Raw genomic sequence first — 13,461 nt, forward strand, 5'->3', positions numbered from 1 at the left:
TTTTAGCCATGCCTGTTGCTGTGGAACACAGTTTGAACAAGCAGAGCAGGCCGATAACATGCACAATCAAAACCCGGAGTTAAAGTTCCGTTTCCATCTGTGGCAAGAGATAGAGAGAGAGAGAGAGAGAGAGAGAGCGTGGTCACTGAAGGCAAACTTCTCCTAATTTCCAAAGGCAAAAAGTGAGCCAAACAGCAAAAATCGGAGGACCCAACCTCCAACCGGAATCTGAAAATACAAAGATTCTAGTACATATAGAAGCGCGCCAAATCGATTGACCTCTTGTCCGAAAGCCTGATAGGCTACAGGTTCAGGCAGCTCCACAAACGTTCCAGGCATGGTGTTCTGTCCCGCTGCGTGAATGCAGTTTGCAGATTCCGACACTATATTATTTGAATGTGATTTTCATGGCATTTTCTGCTGCTCCTAGAGGAGGTTTTGAGCAGGACCTCCCTGGAACACGGGCCTCCACCACCCGGAACAAAACATGAACACGTCATGTACATGCCACTGCAAACTTGAGCTGATACAAACCTTCACCTAGCACCCTCTGTCTTCTTTTAACACAAGGCAACTGACAAAGCTGTGAACGCTGCGCTAGTGGGCAGGTGGCTCGTGTTCTAAATCCGGAAGCTTGCCGACACATGGCGGAATGGCAGCAAAAAAGCTTCCTTCGTCCCTGGGTGGGCTCGAACCACCAACCTTCGGTTAACAGCCGAACGCGCTAACCGGTTGCGCCACAGAGACCCGCGAGGTGTGTTGGTCTGGAGTGCGGTGGCAAAAAATCAGCTCCGTGAGACGCCACACGCCTCCTGCGCTGGCAAACTCAGGTCAAGAGACTCGCTGAAAACTGAGGGCCCATTGGGAAGTGACAAAAGCCAAAAGAATCGCCCAACGTGGGGCTCGAACCCACGACCCTGAGATTAAGAGTCTCATGCTCTACCGACTGAGCTAGCCGGGCTGCTGCGAGCTTGTGGCGGTCTTTATCAGTGCCCAAATTTCACGCCAAACGGAGTGGGCAGGTGGCTCGTGTGCTAAATTCGAAGCTTGCGGACACATGGCGGAATGGCAGCAAAAAGCTTCCTTCGTCCCTGGGTGGGCTCGAACCACCAACCTTTCGGTTAACAGCCGAACGCGCTAACCAGTTGCGCCACAGAGACCTGCTAGGTGCGCTCATGTGGAGAAAACAATCAGCGCCGTGCGTGCCACACAGCTGAGACAACACACGTCTCCTGCGTTAGCAAACTCAGGTCAAGAGACTCGCTGGAAACTGAGGGCCCGTTGGGAAGTGAGAGAAAGCAAAGAGAAACGCCCAACGTGGGGCTCGAACCCACGACCCTGAGATTAAGAGTCTCATGCTCTACCGACTGAGCTAGCCGGGCTGAAGACACACCTGAATCAGCTAATCAAGGTCTGACCAGGCAGACTAGAACCTTCCAGGCGGGTCTTTTGGAGCTGGTTAAAGCGAAACACTACAGGACAGTGGCCCTCCAGGACAGAGTTTGGACACCCCTGGCTTAGAGTGTCCTTTGTTTGTTTTAGCCATGCCTGTTGCTGTGGAACACAGTTTGAACAAGCAGAGCAGGCCGATAACATGCACAATCAAAACCCGGAGTTAAAGTTCCGTTTCTATCTGTGGCAAGAGATAGAGAGAGAGAGAGAGAGAGAGAGCGTGGTCACTGAAGGCAAACTTCTCCTAATTTCCAAAGGCAAAAAGTGAGCCAAACAGCAAAAATCGGAGGACCCAACCTCCAACCGGAATCTGAAAATACAAAGATTCTAGTACATATAGAAGCGCGCCAAATCGATTGACCTCTTGTCCGAAAGCCTGATAGGCTACAGGTTCAGGCAGCTCCACAAACGTTCCAGGCATGGTGTTCTGTCCCGCTACGTGAATGCAGTTTGCAGATTCCGACACTATATTATTTGAATGTGATTTTCATGGCATTTTCTGCTGCTCCTAGAGGAGGTTTTGAGCAGGACCTCCCTGGAACACGGGCCTCCACCACCCGGAACAAAACATGAACACGTCATGTACATGCCACTGCAAACTTGAGCTGATACAAACCTTCACCTAGCACCCTCTGTCTTCTTTTAACACAAGGCAACTGACAAAGCTGTGAACGCTGCGCTAGTGGGCAGGTGGCTCGTGTTCTAAATCCGGAAGCTTGCCGACACATGGCGGAATGGCAGCAAAAAAGCTTCCTTCGTCCCTGGGTGGGCTCGAACCACCAACCTTTCGGTTAACAGCCGAACGCACTAACCGGTTGCGCCACAGAGACCTGCGAGGTGTGTTGGTCTGGAGTGCGGTGGCAAAAAAAATCAGCTCCGTGAGACGCCACACGTCTCCTGCGTTGGCAAACTCAGGTCAAGAGACTCGCTGAAAACTGAGGGCCCGTTGGGAAGTGACAAAAAGCCAAAAGAATCGCCCAACGTGGGGCTCGAACCCACGACCCTGAGATTAAGATTTGTGGCGGTCTTTATCAGTGCCCAAATTTCACGCGCGAAACGGAGTGGGCAGGTGGCTCGTGTGCTAAATTCGGAAGCTTGCGGACACATGGCGGAATGGCAGCGAAAAACTTCCTTCGTCCCTGGGTGGGCTCGAACCACCAACCTTTCGGTTAACAGCCGAACGCGCTAACCAGTTGCGCCACAGAGACCTGCTAGGTGCGCTCATGTGGAGAAAACAATCAGCGCCGTGCGTGCCACACAGCTGAGACAACACACGTCTCCTGCGTTAGCAAACTCAGGTCAAGAGACTCGCTGGAAACTGAGGGCCCGTTGGGAAGTGAGAGAAAGCAAAGAGAAAAGCCCAACGTGGGGCTCGAACCCACGACCCTGAGATTAAGAGTCTCATGCTCTACCGACTGAGCTAGCCGGGCTGAAGACACACCTGAATCAGCTAATCAAGGTCTGACCAGGCAGACTAGAACCTTCCAGGCGGGTCTTTTGGAGCTGGTTAAAGCGAAACACTACAGGACAGTGGCCCTCCAGGACAGAGTTTGGACACCCCTGGCTTAGAGTGTCCTTTGTTTGTTTTAGCCATGCCTGTTGCTGTGGAACACAGTTTGAACAAGCAGAGCAGGCCGATAACATGCACAATCAAAACCGGAGTTAAAGTTCCGTTTCCATCTGTGGCAAGAGATAGAGAGAGAGAGAGAGAGAGAGCGTGGTCACTGAAGGCAAACTTCTCCTAATTTCCAAAGGCAAAAAGTGAGCCAAACAGCAAAAATCGGAGGACACAACCTCCAACCGGAATCTGAAAATACAAAGATTCTAGTACATATAGAAGCGCGCCAAATCGATTGACCTCTTGTCCGAAAGCCTGATAGGCTACAGGTTCAGGCAGCTCCACAAACGTTCCAGGCATGGTGTTCTGTCCCGCTGCGTGAATGCAGTTTGCAGATTCCGACACTATATTATTTGAATGTGATTTTCATGGCATTTTCTGCTGCTCCTAGAGGAGGTTTTGAGCAGGACCTCCCTGGAACACGGGCCTCCACCACCCGGAACAAAACATGAACACGTCATGTACATGCCACTGCAAACTTGAGCTGATACAAACCTTCACCTAGCACCCTCTGTCTTCTTTTAACACAAGGCAACTGACAAAGCTGTGAACGCTGCGCTAGTGGGCAGGTGGCTCGTGTTCTAAATCCGGAAGCTTGCCGACACATGGCGGAATGGCAGCAAAAAAGCTTCCTTCGTCCCTGGGTGGGCTCGAACCACCAACCTTTCGGTTAACAGCCGAACGCTCTAACCGGTTGCGCCACAGAGACCTGCGAGGTGTGCTGGTCTGGAGTGCGGTGGCAAAAAAAATCAGCTCCGTGAGACGCCACACGTCTCCTGCGTTGGCAAACTCAGGTCAAGAGACTCGCTGAAAACTGAGGGCCCGTTGGGAAGTGACGAAAAGCCAAAAGAATCGCCCAACGTGGGGCTCGAACCCACGACCCTGAGATTAAGAGTCTCATGCTCTACCGACTGAGCTAGCCGGGCTGCTGCGAGCTTGTGGCGGTCTTTATCAGTGCCCAAATTTCACGCGCGAAACGGAGTGGGCAGGTGGCTCGTGTGCTAAATTCGGAAGCTTGCGGACACATGGCGGAATGGCAGCGAAAAACTTCCTTCGTCCCTGGGTGGGCTCGAACCACCAACCTTTCGGTTAACAGCCGAACGCGCTAACCAGTTGCGCCACAGAGACCTGCTAGGTGCGCTCATGTGGAGAAAACAATCAGCGCCTGCGTGCCACACAGCTGAGACAACACACGCCTCCTGCGTTAGCAAACTCAGGTCAAGAGACTCGCTGGAAACTGAGGGCCCGTTGGGAAGTGAGAGAAAGCAAAGAGAAACGCCCAACGTGGGGCTCGAACCCACGACCCTGAGATTAAGAGTCTCATGCTCTACCGACTGAGCTAGCCGGGCTGAAGACACACCTGAATCAGCTAATCAAGGTCTGACCAGGCAGACTAGAACCTTCCAGGCGGGTCATTTGGAGCTGGTTAAAGCGAAACACTACAGGACAGTGGCCCTCCAGGACAGAGTTTGGACACCCCTGGCTTAGAGTGTCCTTTGTTTGTTTTAGCCATGCCTGTTGCTGTGGAACACAGTTTGAACAAGCAGAGCAGGCCGATAACATGCACAATCAAAACCCGGAGTTAAAGTTCCGTTTCCATCTGTGGCAAGAGATAGAGAGAGAGAGAGAGAGAGAGCGTGGTCACTGAAGGCAAACTTCTCCTAATTTCCAAAGGCAAAAAGTGAGCCAAACAGCAAAAATCGGAGGACCCAACCTCCAACCGGAATCTGAAAATACAAAGATTCTAGTACATATAGAAGCGCCAAATCGATTGACCTCTTGTCCGAAAGCCTGATAGGCTACAGGTTCAGGCAGCTCCACAAACGTTCCAGACATGGTGTTCTGTCCCGCTGCGTGAATGCAGTTTGCAGATTCCAACACTATATTATTTGAATGTGATTTTCATGGCATTTTCTGCTGCTCCTAGAGGAGGTTTTGAGCAGGACCTCCTGGAACACGGGCCTCCACCACCGGAACAAAACATGAACACGTCATGTACATGCCACTGCAAACTTGAGCTGATACAAACCTTCACCTAGCACCCTCTGTCTTCTTTTAACACAAGGCAACTGACAAAGCTGTGAACGCTGCGCTAGTGGGCAGGTGGCTCGTGTTCTAAATCCGAAGCTTGCCGACACATGGCGGAATGGCAGCAAAAGCTTCCTTCGTCCCTGGGTGGGCTCGAACCACCAACCTTCGGTTAACAGCCGAACGCGCTAACCGGTTGCGCCACAGAGACCTGCGAGGTGTGTTGGTCTGGAGTGCGGTGGCAAAAAAAATCAGCTCCGTGAGACGCCACACGTCTCCTGCGTTGGCAAACTCAGGTCAAGAGACTCGCTGAAAACTGAGGGCCCGTTGGGAAGTGACAAAAAGCCAAAAGAATCGCCCAACGTGGGGCTCGAACCCACGACCCTGAGATTAAGAGTCTCATGCTCTACCGACTGAGCTAGCCGGGCTGCTGCGAGCTTGTGGCGGTCTTTATCAGTGCCCAATTTTCACGCGCGAAACGGAGTGGGCAGGTGGCTCGTGTGCTAAATTCGGAAGCTTGCGGACACATGGCGGAATGGCAGCGAAAAACTTCCTTCGTCCCTGGGTGGGCTCGAACCACCAACCTTTCGGTTAACAGCCTAACACGCTAACCAGTTGCGCCACAGAGACCTGCTAGGTGCGCTCATGTGGAGAAAACAATCAGCGCCGTGCGTGCCACACAGCTGAGACAACACACGTCTCCTGCGTTAGCAAACTCAGGTCAAGAGACTCGCTGGAAACTGAGGGCCCGTTGGGAAGTGAGAGAAAGCAAAGAGAAACGCCCAACGTGGGGCTCGAACCCACGACCCTGAGATTAAGAGTCTCATGCTCTACCGACTGAGCTAGCCGGGCTGAAGACACACCTGAATCAGCTAATCAAGGTCTGACCAGGCAGACTAGAACCTTCCAGGCGGGTCATTTGGAGCTGGTTAAAGCGAAACACTACAGGACAGTGGCCCTCCAGGACAGAGTTTGGACACCCCTGGCTTAGAGTGTCCTTTGTTTGTTTTAGCCATGCCTGTTGCTGTGGAACACAGTTTGAACAAGCAGAGCAGGCCGATAACATGCACAATCAAAACCCGGAGTTAAAGTTCCGTTTCCATCTGTGGCAAGAGATAGAGAGAGAGAGAGAGAGAGAGAGCGTGGTCACTGAAGGCAAACTTCTCCTAATTTCCAAAGGCAAAAAGTGAGCCAAACAGCAAAAATCGGAGGACCCAACCTCCAACCGGAATCTGAAAATACAAAGATTCTAGTACATATAGAAGCGCGCCAAATCGATTGACCTCTTGTCCGAAAGCCTGATAGGCTACAGGTTCAGGCAGCTCCACAAACGTTCCAGACATGGTGTTCTGTCCCGCTGCGTGAATGCAGTTTGCAGATTCCAACACTATATTATTTGAATGTGATTTTCATGGCATTTTCTGCTGCTCCTAGAGGAGGTTTTGAGCAGGACCTCCCTGGAACACGGGCCTCCACCACCCGGAACAAAACATGAACACGTCATGTACATGCCACTGCAAACTTGAGCTGATACAAACCTTCACCTAGCACCCTCTGTCTTCTTTTAACACAAGGCAACTGACAAAGCTGTGAACGCTGCGCTAGTGGGCAGGTGGCTCGTGTTCTAAATCCGGAAGCTTGCCGACACATGGCGGAATGGCAGCAAAAAAGCTTCCTTCGTCCCTGGGTGGGCTCGAACCACCAACCTTTCGGTTAACAGCCGAACGCGCTAACCGGTTGCGCCACAGAGACCTGCGAGGTGTGTTGGTCTGGAGTGCGGTGGCAAAAAAAATCAGCTCCGTGAGACGCCACACGTCTCCTGCGTTGGCAAACTCAGGTCAAGAGACTCGCTGAAAACTGAGGGCCCGTTGGGAAGTGACAAAAAGCCAAAAGAATCGCCCAACGTGGGGCTCGAACCCACGACCCTGAGATTAAGAGTCTCATGCTCTACCGACTGAGCTAGCCGGGCTGCTGCGAGCTTGTGGCGGTCTTTATCAGTGCCCGATTTTCACGCGCGAAACGGAGTGGGCAGGTGGCTCGTGTGCTAAATTCGGAAGCTTGCGGACACATGGCGGAATGGCAGCGAAAAACTTCCTTCGTCCCTGGGTGGGCTCGAACCACCAACCTTTCGGTTAACAGCCGAACGCGCTAACCAGTTGCGCCACAGAGACCTGCTAGGTGCGCTCATGTGGAGAAAACAATCAGCGCCGTGCGTGCCACACAGCTGAGACAACACACGTCTCCTGCGTTAGCAAACTCAGGTCAAGAGACTCGCTGGAAACTGAGGGCCCGTTGGGAAGTGAGAGAAAGCAAAGAGAAACGCCCAACGTGGGGCTCGAACCCACGACCCTGAGATTAAGAGTCTCATGCTCTACCGACTGAGCTAGCCGGGCTGAAGACACACCTGAATCAGCTAATCAAGATCTGACCAGGCAGACTAGAACCTTCCAGGCGGGTCTTTTGGAGCTGGTTATAGCGAAACACTACAGGACAGTGGCCCTCCAGGACAGAGTTTGGACACCCCTGGCTTAGAGTGTCCTTTGTTTGTTTTAGCCATGCCTGTTGCTGTGGAACACAGTTTGAACAAGCAGAGCAGGCCGATAACATGCACAATCAAAACCCGGAGTTAAAGTTCCGTTTCTATCTGTGGCAAGAGATAGAGAGAGAGAGAGAGAGAGAGAGAGCGTGGTCACTGAAGGCAAACTTCTCCTAATTTCCAAAGGCAAAAAGTGAGCCAAACAGCAAAAATCGGAGGACCCAACCTCCAACCGGAATCTGAAAATACAAAGATTCTAGTACATATAGAAGCGCGCCAAATCGATTGACCTCTTGTCCGAAAGCCTGATAGGCTACAGGTTCAGGCAGCTCCACAAACGTTCCAGGCATGGTGTTCTGTCCCGCTGCGTGAATGCAGTTTGCAGATTCCGACACTATATTATTTGAATGTGATTTTCATGGCATTTTCTGCTGCTCCTAGAGGAGGTTTTGAGCAGGACCTCCCTGGAACACGGGCCTCCACCACCCGGAACAAAACATGAACACGTCATGTACATGCCACTGCAAACTTGAGCTGATACAAACCTTCACCTAGCACCCTCTGTCTTCTTTTAACACAAGGCAACTGACAAAGCTGTGAACGCTGCGCTAGTGGGCAGGTGGCTCGTGTTCTAAATCCGGAAGCTTGCCGACACATGGCGGAATGGCAGCAAAAAAGCTTCCTTCGTCCCTGGGTGGGCTCGAACCACCAACCTTTCGGTTAACAGCCGAACGCGCTAACCGGTTGCGCCAAAGCTGGGGAACAATCGTCCGTCAAAGGCGGGGAAGAAGGGAAGAAGAGGAGGAAGGAAGAAAAAGAGAAGGGGAAGAAGAGAAAAGAAAAAAGAAGAAAAGAGAGGGTGAAATTTGACGTTCAAAGACAGTTCTTCCTTAGCATACGCGCAGTGATACGTTTTCCGGTTTCTTCGTGCGGGAAAATCGCGCATTTATATTACACTGTTTCCTATTGCAGGTGCTCACCAAGACCGGGGTTTGAATCCAGCTAAAGACAACTTTTTGTAATATTGTTAATTTCATTAAATAAAAGACGTTTCAAGGTTAATAAAATGTACATATGTACTTTCTTTGATATTCTTTCATGGAAATTAAAGTATACCCTTGGAAATGTGTTTTTGTTGTTATTATTAGTTATTTAGTAGTTGTATTGATATTTATTCTGATTAAGCTGTTTTTTTTATTTAGGTTACATTCATTCAAGAAACAAATCTGTTATTTCTAATGAAAAAGATGCAAAATAGTAATTAATATGCTGACAAATGTCTGTGACAATGACAAAATGTACAAATTATATTTTTATAGACATGTTCTATTGTTGCAGTGTACTGATGAAATATTGTAACAAAAGTAAAAATAAAAGAGCAATCATTTGCCAATTTGTTTTTATTTTACAATTATGCCAAAAGAACAGTAATGCGTATTAAATAAATTAAATTTTAAATAAGTTTACAAACAATAAATTAAAAGAAATAAAATGAAAATAAAAGTAGAAATCAAAAAGCAATAATTCGCCAATTTGTTTTTTATTTTACAATTATGCTAACAGAACAGTAATGAACATTAAATAAGTTTTCAAACAACAGTAAATTAAAAGGTAAATAAAACGGTAAATATCAAGTTTTCAAAAACACTAAATAAGTTAAATGAAAAGTTAAATAGGGTTTAAAAACAGTAAATAAAAAGTTAAATAAAATATTAATGTTTAAAAACAAAAAGTTAAATAATGTTCAACACAAACATTAACAACAGTGAACTATATTTAAACAAGTATATACAACACTACAATAAATAAAAAAATATATAGATTATTTGGGAACAGTTCGCCGCATTTCCTCTAACCACTGTTCTTTTGTAACGGTCTCAGTCTGTGGGCAGTACACCCTGCCCCTGTACTGGCTATGTCCCGTTACACTTGTTTTGAACTGCCCGCACTTCTTGCAAGTGTTTGCCTCTACAGTTCTCTTGTAGGGTCTCTTGGGCATGGCTTGCGGACTGGCAGCTGGTGCAGCAGGCTGTAAACTGGTGCCCTGCACAACTGTAGGCTGTAACTGTGGCTGTATCATTGACATCCCCTGAAGCATTGGCATCCCCTGAACCATCGGCATTCCCTGGACCATTGGCATTCCCTGGACCATTGGCATTCCCTGGACCATTGGCAGTCTTTGAACCATTTGCAGACCCTGGAACACTGGCACACCCTGAAGCATCGGCACACCCTGGAAACCTGGCGCTGCTGGTATGAGTATGTTGGGTACCATCTGCATTGATGCTCCAGGTGCTGATGGCGTAACCAACATAGGACTCCGTGCTGGTGCCTTGGGTCTGAGAGGGGGTCGTCCAGTAGAAGTCTGCCTTTGCTTTGCCTGACCTGCTGTGCTCTCTGGTAACTTGTACTGGTGCTGCTCCGCTGGTTGTTCTGGCTCAGTCCGTGGGCGTTTGGCAGCCTGGAGAGGTTCCTGAGCTTCAGGCAGGGTCTGAGGCAACTGAATGCCCTGAAGCAGCACAGACAGCTCCTGCTTTTTCTGTCTGTTGTTGTACCACTGAATCAGGGTGTTCTGGTTAACCTCCACCAGCTGCATTGAGGTTCCTCCCATCACCAAGCTGTTGCCCAGTACAAGCTGCCTTATCCTTCTGTAGGCTTGGAGGATCAGAGACCATCTCGACAGCGTTCCTTTGCCTTTTCTTTTGGGGCTTGGGTGAATAGTGCAAAGCCTGATGAAGATGGTCTCCACCAGACGGCAACAGTCAGGCCACTGAGCAGGTGCGCTGCTTGCACCCAGCACACTTCTGATAGTGCTCTCTACTCCAGGGGTTTGAGTGGGCCTCTTTGGTACTCTGAAGCGTCCACTCAGCAGTCTCTTTTGGTGTCGAGCTGCATACACCACCCGTTGCTTGTCCCGGTCATCCAGATTCTGCCAAAGTGCAATTATGGTGTTGGCTTCCTGATTGGTCAGGCTGAGGGCTGTGTGACCCCGGAGCTCCACCAGATATTCTGCCAGCCTGTCCACATGTTGATATCCCGGGACATTTTGGTAGTCAACAGCCTATTAAAAAAAAACACAAGCACAAAATAGAATCAATTATGGAACTATGCATCGAACAAATGTGATGGAAAAAATTATGTTATTTTCCTGTTTATCAGCGTGAAACTGTTTTAACACAATCTGTATAGTATAAAGCACTAATGAAATAAAATTGATTTGACTCGAAGCATCTTTGTTGCTTACTAATGACTTTAGTTTCAAATCTGAGAAAAGTCTGGATTTAAAGCAGTAGTAAGAACTAGATGTTGATCCATCCTTGTTTGAATTATTCTAGTTTATTTGAAAGAAATACAGAGGAGTGGCATTTACCGTCTCTTCATCATCATCCTGACCAGCATCCTCTGGCTCTGAGGGGAGTGGTGAAACAGATGTTTCAGAAGGAACAGGTGAGACAGCAGTCCCTGAGGGTCCAGGTGATGATGGAGACTGAGGGTCAGGGATCAGTGCAGGGGATGTGGAACCCAGTTCAGCCGTGTCACTGCTGGTGACCAGGGTGGAAGAACCCAGTGTCAGTGTGGAAGAGGGTGGTGACAGAACAACCTCTGGATCTGCAATGGTGTGATCCTCGCTGACGCCACAGAAGCCCTCATCTTCATCTCGCTCCTCCACATTAAGGTCCTCGATGAGTTCTGCAGTCTCCTCAGAGTCTGGGTTCATGTCCTGCAGTGCCTGACCAGTCTGCTGGAACAGATACTGCACTCCAATGAGCTCACCTGGAATAAAAACAATAAACAAACAGGGATTAAATACAATTGTTGTGTATCATATTTGATACATAAGGCATTTGTAGTAGCTCATATAGTGTAATAGTGTGAGAACATGGAGCTCATAGTCAAGGAGAAAAAAAAACATTTATTCAGAGGCCATAAACCTGTAACTGTGGGGGCAAAACATAAAATGCAATGCAATACAATTATGATTGAGAGACATACAAATAAACGTTTCTCAAAAACCTGACAAGCATATTTGATTCTTACATGTAACTTGACTTTTCTAATCAAGTAAACCTAAGTTGCTTCACCAAATATTACTAATAATATCCAAGTTAATCTTTCTAAAAATAACAATTACTTTCTAATAATAAAGATTTCACAGCAAAAGGACACGTGAAGTATGAGCTCAAGGTAGACGTCTGTTCAATTGTACTGAAAGGCCTTTTACTTGATAGAAAATATCAATCAGACGACAGAGGGCATGTTTCAAGAAAAAAAATTATAGGCTTAAATATAAAATATCGACTGAGATTACACAGAAATTGCAAGTTAATTAACAATAATAAATTATCTTACCGTGTAACGTGCAGGGGACAAAACGTGGGGACCACTTTCCTGCCAAACAGCTTTTCATAATTGCTGTTTACACAGTGAACGAGTTCTCCTGTGTAGCTGCGTAAAGCTGATGGCTCCGATGACAGGGAAGCAGCCTCCCGATCCTGGTTCCACCTGTGTAGACCCTCCAGCAAATAAATCTGAAAGTTCAGACTGTTTGCACTGGTCCCTGTAAACAGACAACAGTTTTTAGGGAGTGTTAAATAAACACACAAAGACACTTAATGTTCTTTCTTTACATATGTGCAGTGTGTGTGACAAAGACGTACCTGGGATGAAACGGTTAAGGTGTAAATGAAAGGATTCGAGAGAAGTGGAGCCTCTGGCACATCTGTATGTCTTCAGAAGCACACCTCCCTTGGTTAAGCTCCCTGTCTCTGTATAGAGCACAACACCAGGGGGGTCTTGGATACACTTAACATGCTTCTTCTGGACACTCCAGATGTGCTCCATCCTTTCTCGATCCAGGAGAGGAACACCCAGGGAGTCATTGCCCTTGCTGCTCAGGAGTTCTGTAAGCAGTCTTTCAAGGAGAAGGATGGTAGTCTCCTCTCCACAGGTCCTCCTCCGGCAATGTAGAGCCAGCTCCTCCCTGGTCAGATGCTTGCTGACATCTTCTTCTGTCAGCGCAGGCCAACCCTGGGACATCAACAGCTCTCTCTTTGCTTTGCGAAGCATAGAGACATCAGCCGCATCCCATTCAAAGATGCATGCTGATAGCCGTGACATGAAGATGGGGTACAGCTGATGGGCATCAGTTGTACACCCCAAGGCAATCCTGCGCATAAAATGCCAGATGTCCAAGCGTATCACGAGATCTGGCCAGCCTCTGAATCTGGTTTTCAGCTTGGTCTCGCCCAGCTCGGTGCAGCACCCACAGTCCACGTACAACACAGCAGGTGGATCCACACCAGCCTGCTGGTATCTTTTCACCAGACCGTCTACCATCATGTCCAGTCCTGCTCCTTCCTGGGCTGTCAGCACACTTATGAGCACCTGACCAAACTCGTTGCCAACAGAGGTAAGCCAGAGTCCCGTTCCCCTCGCTGTCCCAGCCAGCTTCTTGGTGATCTGTAATAAGAGATGAATTGAAGTTACGCTGTAAATGTAATCAAACATCACACCATGTAAAATACAGATACAGTGACGTGCCGGTATATAAACAACAGCATTAAGAAACAAAAATCCACAACTAACCTTTTTAGTGGAATCCATCTTCAAGACAGAGCCATAGGTGGATGTTATCCTTGCATGTATTTCATCCAGCCTTGTCAGGATGTCTTGGCTGTAGACGGTGAGCAGCCACTTGCAGCTTGGCACCACTGTAGGCTCTGGGGCTCCTGAATTTTACCGCATCACCCCGGGTTGATTGAGGAAGTCAACACATTGGGTGGTGTACCGGGACAGACGATGGAGCCACTGCTCGCTGTGGTTTTCA

General features: G+C 48.5%; 1 protein-coding gene and 20 non-coding genes across 21 annotated transcripts; all 21 read right to left on the bottom strand.

Moving 5' to 3' along the window:
• Nucleotides 1-674: 674 nt before the first annotated feature.
• trnan-guu (transfer RNA asparagine (anticodon GUU)) lies at nucleotides 675-747 on the bottom strand. The gene has a single exon. It is a non-coding gene; the product is annotated as a tRNA-Asn (tRNA).
• A 141-nt stretch (nucleotides 748-888) lies between these two features.
• Nucleotides 889-961, bottom strand: trnak-cuu (transfer RNA lysine (anticodon CUU)). The gene has a single exon. It is a non-coding gene; the product is annotated as a tRNA-Lys (tRNA).
• A 125-nt stretch (nucleotides 962-1,086) lies between these two features.
• On the bottom strand, nucleotides 1,087-1,160 carry trnan-guu (transfer RNA asparagine (anticodon GUU)). Its single transcript has one exon. It is a non-coding gene; the product is annotated as a tRNA-Asn (tRNA).
• A 149-nt stretch (nucleotides 1,161-1,309) lies between these two features.
• On the bottom strand, nucleotides 1,310-1,382 carry trnak-cuu (transfer RNA lysine (anticodon CUU)). Its single transcript has one exon. It is a non-coding gene; the product is annotated as a tRNA-Lys (tRNA).
• An 826-nt stretch (nucleotides 1,383-2,208) lies between these two features.
• trnan-guu (transfer RNA asparagine (anticodon GUU)) lies at nucleotides 2,209-2,282 on the bottom strand. Its single transcript has one exon. It is a non-coding gene; the product is annotated as a tRNA-Asn (tRNA).
• A 304-nt stretch (nucleotides 2,283-2,586) lies between these two features.
• Nucleotides 2,587-2,660, bottom strand: trnan-guu (transfer RNA asparagine (anticodon GUU)). Its single transcript has one exon. It is a non-coding gene; the product is annotated as a tRNA-Asn (tRNA).
• A 149-nt stretch (nucleotides 2,661-2,809) lies between these two features.
• On the bottom strand, nucleotides 2,810-2,882 carry trnak-cuu (transfer RNA lysine (anticodon CUU)). Its single transcript has one exon. It is a non-coding gene; the product is annotated as a tRNA-Lys (tRNA).
• An 823-nt stretch (nucleotides 2,883-3,705) lies between these two features.
• Nucleotides 3,706-3,779, bottom strand: trnan-guu (transfer RNA asparagine (anticodon GUU)). The gene has a single exon. It is a non-coding gene; the product is annotated as a tRNA-Asn (tRNA).
• Nucleotides 3,780-3,923: 144 nt separating this feature from the next.
• trnak-cuu (transfer RNA lysine (anticodon CUU)) lies at nucleotides 3,924-3,996 on the bottom strand. Its single transcript has one exon. It is a non-coding gene; the product is annotated as a tRNA-Lys (tRNA).
• Nucleotides 3,997-4,124: 128 nt separating this feature from the next.
• On the bottom strand, nucleotides 4,125-4,198 carry trnan-guu (transfer RNA asparagine (anticodon GUU)). The gene has a single exon. It is a non-coding gene; the product is annotated as a tRNA-Asn (tRNA).
• Nucleotides 4,199-4,346: 148 nt separating this feature from the next.
• Nucleotides 4,347-4,419, bottom strand: trnak-cuu (transfer RNA lysine (anticodon CUU)). The gene has a single exon. It is a non-coding gene; the product is annotated as a tRNA-Lys (tRNA).
• Nucleotides 4,420-5,236: 817 nt separating this feature from the next.
• On the bottom strand, nucleotides 5,237-5,309 carry trnan-guu (transfer RNA asparagine (anticodon GUU)). The gene has a single exon. It is a non-coding gene; the product is annotated as a tRNA-Asn (tRNA).
• Nucleotides 5,310-5,453: 144 nt separating this feature from the next.
• trnak-cuu (transfer RNA lysine (anticodon CUU)) lies at nucleotides 5,454-5,526 on the bottom strand. The gene has a single exon. It is a non-coding gene; the product is annotated as a tRNA-Lys (tRNA).
• A 128-nt stretch (nucleotides 5,527-5,654) lies between these two features.
• On the bottom strand, nucleotides 5,655-5,728 carry trnan-guu (transfer RNA asparagine (anticodon GUU)). The gene has a single exon. It is a non-coding gene; the product is annotated as a tRNA-Asn (tRNA).
• A 149-nt stretch (nucleotides 5,729-5,877) lies between these two features.
• Nucleotides 5,878-5,950, bottom strand: trnak-cuu (transfer RNA lysine (anticodon CUU)). The gene has a single exon. It is a non-coding gene; the product is annotated as a tRNA-Lys (tRNA).
• An 826-nt stretch (nucleotides 5,951-6,776) lies between these two features.
• On the bottom strand, nucleotides 6,777-6,850 carry trnan-guu (transfer RNA asparagine (anticodon GUU)). The gene has a single exon. It is a non-coding gene; the product is annotated as a tRNA-Asn (tRNA).
• Nucleotides 6,851-6,994: 144 nt separating this feature from the next.
• Nucleotides 6,995-7,067, bottom strand: trnak-cuu (transfer RNA lysine (anticodon CUU)). Its single transcript has one exon. It is a non-coding gene; the product is annotated as a tRNA-Lys (tRNA).
• A 128-nt stretch (nucleotides 7,068-7,195) lies between these two features.
• On the bottom strand, nucleotides 7,196-7,269 carry trnan-guu (transfer RNA asparagine (anticodon GUU)). The gene has a single exon. It is a non-coding gene; the product is annotated as a tRNA-Asn (tRNA).
• A 149-nt stretch (nucleotides 7,270-7,418) lies between these two features.
• trnak-cuu (transfer RNA lysine (anticodon CUU)) lies at nucleotides 7,419-7,491 on the bottom strand. Its single transcript has one exon. It is a non-coding gene; the product is annotated as a tRNA-Lys (tRNA).
• An 828-nt stretch (nucleotides 7,492-8,319) lies between these two features.
• trnan-guu (transfer RNA asparagine (anticodon GUU)) lies at nucleotides 8,320-8,390 on the bottom strand. Its single transcript has one exon. It is a non-coding gene; the product is annotated as a tRNA-Asn (tRNA).
• Nucleotides 8,391-8,974: 584 nt separating this feature from the next.
• LOC131537424 (uncharacterized) lies at nucleotides 8,975-13,342 on the bottom strand. Its single transcript, XM_058770817.1, has 5 exons — nucleotides 13,221-13,342; nucleotides 12,293-13,094; nucleotides 12,004-12,192; nucleotides 11,005-11,408; nucleotides 8,975-10,695 (listed from the first exon to the last, which is right to left on the bottom strand). Exons 1-5 carry the CDS (start codon nucleotides 13,236-13,238, stop codon nucleotides 9,457-9,459), a joined length of 2,652 nt encoding a protein of 883 aa, XP_058626800.1. The 5' UTR covers nucleotides 13,239-13,342; the 3' UTR covers nucleotides 8,975-9,456.
• Between the last annotated feature and the right edge of the window lie 119 nt (nucleotides 13,343-13,461).

This window comes from Onychostoma macrolepis, chromosome 03 (assembly GCF_012432095.1).
Source record: "Onychostoma macrolepis isolate SWU-2019 chromosome 03, ASM1243209v1, whole genome shotgun sequence".
NCBI lineage: Eukaryota > Metazoa > Chordata > Actinopteri > Cypriniformes > Cyprinidae > Onychostoma > Onychostoma macrolepis.

Coding starts and splice junctions, on each gene's coding strand:
- LOC131537424 (XM_058770817.1), bottom strand. Junction 12,193..12,292: donor CCTTAACCGTTTCATCCCAG/GTACGTCTTTGT, acceptor GTCTGTTTACAG/GGACCAGTGCAAACAGTCTG. Junction 11,409..12,003: donor GAAAGTGGTCCCCACGTTTT/GTCCCCTGCACG, acceptor TTTTTATTCCAG/GTGAGCTCATTGGAGTGCAG.